We start from the raw sequence: 4,891 nt of genomic DNA, 5'->3' as shown, positions 1-4,891 counted from the left end.
GCTGGTCCCAGCACTGACCCCTGAGGAACACCACTCATCGCTGGTCTCCACCTGGACATTGAAGCCCTTGACCGCAACTCTCCGAGTGCGACCACCCAGCGGTCCGTCCGTCACATCCATCTCTCTCCAATTCTCAGACAAGAATAGCATGCAGGATGGTGTCAAGTGCTCTGCACAAGTCCAGGTAGATGACGCCAGCTGCTCTTCCCCTAGCCAACAACGCTCTAATCCCATTGCAGTAGGCTACCACATCTGCCAAGGCACTGTTTGCCCTCAGTGAAGCCACGCTGACCGCCACCAATCACCTCCTTATTTGCCATGGGCCTCCACACAGTTTCCAGGACAATCTGTTCCATGACCTTGCCAGGCACACAGGTGACACTGACTGTCCTGTAGTTCCCCAGCTCTTCTTCTCTCCCCTTTTAAATAGGGGGGTTAGGCTTCCCCTCTTCCAGTCAGCGGGAACTTCACCAGACTGACACAGCTTCTCAAACATGATTGATAATGGCTTAGCAACTTCATCTGCCTGTTCCTTCAGGACCCTTGGATGCAACTCACCAGGTCCCATGGATCTATGCACTTTCAGGTTCCTTAGTCTCCATCCTGATCTTCTCCCACAGCAGACAGTCCTTCATTTTCCAAGGCCCTGCCTTTTCCTTTTGGGGCCCAGATTATGTGGCTGGAGCTCTTGCTGGCCAAAAAGTCTAAGACTTCAGCCAAAAAGTCATTGAGTAACTCAACCTTCTCTGTATTCCAGGTAACTAGGTCTCCCGTTTCCTTCTGGAGAAGGCCCCCAGTTTCCCTAGTCTTCCTTTTATCACCAATGTACCTATAGAAGCCTTTCCTGTAGCCCTTGACGTCCCTGGCCAAATTTTATCCTAACGATGCTTTGGCTTTCTGAACCTGATCCCAGGCTGCTCGGACGATGCCACTGTATCCCTCCCAGGCTACCTGTCCTTGCTTCCGCTTCCTGTAGGCCTTCTTTTCTGCTTGTGTTTGGCCAGGACCTCCTTGTTCATCCATGCAGGCCTCCAGGTGTTTGTACCTGAGTTTCTCTTTGTTGACATGCATTGCTCCTGAGCTTGGAGGTGATCTTTGAATATCAACCAGCTTTCTTGGTTGATATTTTGGTGTATTGCCATATTTGATATTTTTGGTTTCTTTTCTCTTACCTCCAGGGCTTTGTCCCATGGTACTCTTATCAAGCAAATCCCTGAAGATGCCAAAGTCTGTTTACCCAAAGGCCAGGGCAGCAAGCTGGCTAGTTTAAAGCCCATTAACAGAAATAATAATTTGACAGACATAAAAATTGCCACAGAAAACGTATTTTTTATGTCTCAGTGGCTCAATAGGTTGTGCTCATTCTGAGTAGATTTATATGATGTTTTATTTGATTATTACTTCTCCAACCAGTACTTATGGAACACCACTTTTTTTTCTTTTCTTTCTCACCCCAAGGGCAGTATTACTGGTATATAAAATGCATCTGTAATGAAATCAATACAATTGCAACTTTTGTGCTTTAAATTTGGTCTAAGACTACAAAATACTAGGGCTCTTGTGTACGGAACTTCATTACTACTACTGTCATTCTTTCAACAAAGGCTGGTTCTATGAAAACGGGAAAAATCACTTTCTTTCTCTGAAGTAGGTCTATCGGGTGACTGACCTGCAGAAATTTTCCCTTGAAGAAATTGAGGAAAAACTTATATAATGGCTAATGGATTCAATTGCTACAGTTTTGCTGGCTATCACACACACACACACATGCATTCACACAAATGAATACTCTCTGCCACCTCCATTCAGTTTACGGATAAACCTTTTACATGCTACCTGAGAATACAAACTTATTTTTCCAGATGTCCTCCACGCATGGCAGTGTGATAAGGTATAAACTTTGTAAATGAACACAAAAAACTCCTCTTTGTCAAGCCTTAGAAAACTTACCTACAACTCACCCACAACCATTACAAAAAACTGCAGCTACAATCCATGCCCAGAGGGAAAGATCCTTCTTCTGGTTTGTTTCTCTGTCAAATATGTACACTCAGTTTACAAGTTCCTGGATGGCATACGTTATATGGAGAGGTTATGGCCCTACCTTCTCCCAGGTACACTGCCCTCAGTTTGATTATTTCCGCCAACCTGCTGCATTTTGGATCGTTCAATGTGTTCCACATAAGTCTGGATCATCTATGAGGAGAAAAAAAATCCATGAGCCAAACACAAGAGAAGAAAAGACTCAATTTCTGCTTTCGTTTGATTTTCTCAACCATCCGTTTCTAATTTCCCTTTTTCTTAAGGAAAAAAACAAAACAGGTGAAATAAAACAACACTCCTCAACTTTGCTCTTCTTCTGAGCTGATGACATAATTGAATGGAATAAATTGACAGAAAATCCATCAGAAAATTACATCAGAAATGACTTAGGATTAACCAAGAACCATGAAAAAAGATATTCAAAAATGATGTAAAAAGTATCCTGGAGGCTGGTTAGTAGCGGGAGATGAGGCAAAGGGGTTCTCTTCACAGAATCAAAAACTGGTGAGTTCACAAGTGATCTACAGAGGTTATCTTGTCCAACCCCCCTACTCAGGCAGGACCATCCAAAGCAGGTTGCCCAGGACCACGCCCAGATGGTTTCTGAATATCTCCAAGTATCCACAACCTCCCTGCACAAACTATGCCAGCACTTCATCACATGCACAGTAAAGAAGTGCTTCCTGAGGTCCAGACAGAGCCTCCTCTGTTCCCTTTTGTGCCCTTTGCCTCTCATCCAGTCACTGGGCACCACTGGAAAGATCCTAGCTCCATCATCTTTTCATCCTCCCTTCAGATATAACTGATGTTCTTCTCAAGATTCAGAAGCTCTAGTTCAGTATGGTAAAGATGAATTTTTGACATGATTTTATGGGCAGGCTAAGAGTTTGTTTGTTCAGAAATAACAAGATGATAGCCTACCTCTGTGTGACGTTGATGTAAAGCATTATACTCTTTCTTCATTTCTGATTCACGCTCTTCCAGTCGTGAAACTATCAAGAAAAGATTCCAACCATTAGCTAACATACAGATCAGTCTCCCCAGAGCAAATAGAATATACTACAAAACAGGCATACTTTGTTAGAAATGAACTCCTATCTACTGAATGAAACAAACGGAAACAGAATAATGCAGATTAGAGTATCTGGTTTTCATTACGAACTTACTTCATCGGTACTAGCACGTTCCCAAAACAGGCAGGCTGGGTGGTGCAATAGAAGTGCAGAAAAAGAGCACTAGCCAGGTACCCTATAAATGTGGTGGTTTATCAACAAATTAAATTATCTTCTGGGGTGGGTGCCTCCTAGCTGTTTGAGTACAAGAAGTATTAGACAAAACATGATGGGAACTTCAACCAACAAAATGCAGCTGCACCTGTTAAGAAAGCACGTGCATAAACAAACAAATGCGATCATTATATGAGAGAAAAGAAGGAGGTGCTGTTCAAGCACAAGAAGAAACTGGAAACCAGGTACAAAAAGGTTTACCAATGGCCCAAATCTTGCAGATGGAGACTAAGCATTTTCCATGCAAGAGAAGCACTGAACCCTCTGCTAAATTAGTGTAGCTATCTCATCCTTTAGATGACTCAGAATTTTATACCTAAGAAAGGGATAGCCAGAGATTTCAGCTTTTGCATAAATTACATTAAAACAAACAAAAATGCAAATTATTTGCACGATAGCTGTTACATGGTCATGTAAGGGAAACTGTATCATCATGTCTGGTACACAGCTTTGCTTACTCTGATCTGCATAGTTTTTGGTCTTCAGCTCCAACTGTCGAGTCTGAAATTCAAGGTGTTCCACTTGGATTTGTAGTTCTTTCTTCTCCTGCTCCAGTGCATCTTCAAACTCTATAAACTTCTGTATAAGGAAAAAAAACAGGAGGCAAGGATGAGAAATAAACATAAAATCTATTTGCCCTTTATGACTTTTCCCCTTCTCTCTTCCCTCATTAAAAAAAAAAGCGTAAGTTTTAAAAGAGGAGATAAGAATTTCTATGTTCTGGAAGTAGTACAATAGCATTTAATCAAGCTGAAGAAAGTATCTTACAAGAGAAAGTAAAAGATGCATTCTGTGTATAATTAGCATATAAACTGCAGTCCAACATAAACCAGTTAAACCAGTGCAATTCTGTCATCTTCAGTAACATTTTTCTTTCTCATGCCAGGCTGAATGTTTATGCCTGTTTATGTCAGAGAAGGCAAATTCTATGTCTATGGTCATATATTAGTAACTACGTATGTCAGAACCCTTCTTCAGAATGATTCATCTATTTGTGCAGTTTTAGAAAGCTTTGACTGTAATTCATGCTGTAAGTTTTGCCGGAAATCTGCAAGTCTTGTGGAAAACCTATCCACAGCTGTCAGACTTCATAGTCCCCTTTGCAATCCACTTCCCAGAGCCTCAACCAGAGATTAGAAAAAGTAAATAAATCAAATTATAGAGAAGAAAACTAACAGTTAAAATTGTAAGAACTAGAGGAATGTTGAATGAGGTGATTCTCTGACTTGAGTCACTGAGAAATTCTGAAAAATTTTACTTTTGACAATTTCATAAGTTGTGTTACAGCCTGAATCAGTGCAGAAAGGAAGTAGATGTTGGGAAGCAAAGCTTCCCAGCCTGATGAGAACTTGCAGGAAGAAAATCCCAGGGAGCCTTCCCCTAGCCAGACATCACTAACCCCAGAACTTCTGACATCTCTTCCCCCACTCCTCCTCTTCCGTTCTGGCCTTGCTGGGGAACCAGGCACAGGGAAGGAACTCAGAGTAACCTCAGCACCCAGTGATCATGAAATACCCCAGCAATGAACTGGAGAAAGGCTCTGATACGTGGGAGCCGACCAG

The 4,891-nt window shown here is 42.0% G+C and overlaps 1 protein-coding gene across 1 annotated transcript; it reads right to left on the bottom strand.

Moving 5' to 3' along the window:
* Positions 1 to 1,439: 1,439 nt before the first annotated feature.
* Positions 1,440 to 3,968, bottom strand: LOC118157942 (C-Jun-amino-terminal kinase-interacting protein 3-like). The gene is made up of 3 exons (XM_035312483.1): positions 3,788 to 3,968; positions 2,965 to 3,035; positions 1,440 to 2,196 (listed from the first exon to the last, which is right to left on the bottom strand). The coding sequence occupies exons 1-3, from the start codon at positions 3,951 to 3,953 to the stop codon at positions 2,101 to 2,103; spliced, it is 333 nt and encodes a 110-aa protein (XP_035168374.1). The 5' UTR covers positions 3,954 to 3,968; the 3' UTR covers positions 1,440 to 2,100.
* Positions 3,969 to 4,891: the final 923 nt, after the last annotated feature.

This window comes from Oxyura jamaicensis, assembly GCF_011077185.1.
Source record: "Oxyura jamaicensis isolate SHBP4307 breed ruddy duck chromosome 14 unlocalized genomic scaffold, BPBGC_Ojam_1.0 oxy14_random_OJ89947, whole genome shotgun sequence".
Taxonomy (NCBI): Eukaryota; Metazoa; Chordata; class Aves; order Anseriformes; family Anatidae; genus Oxyura; species Oxyura jamaicensis.
Note: the sequence above shows the minus strand (reverse complement) of the source record. Positions and strands in the feature narration are given on the sequence as shown.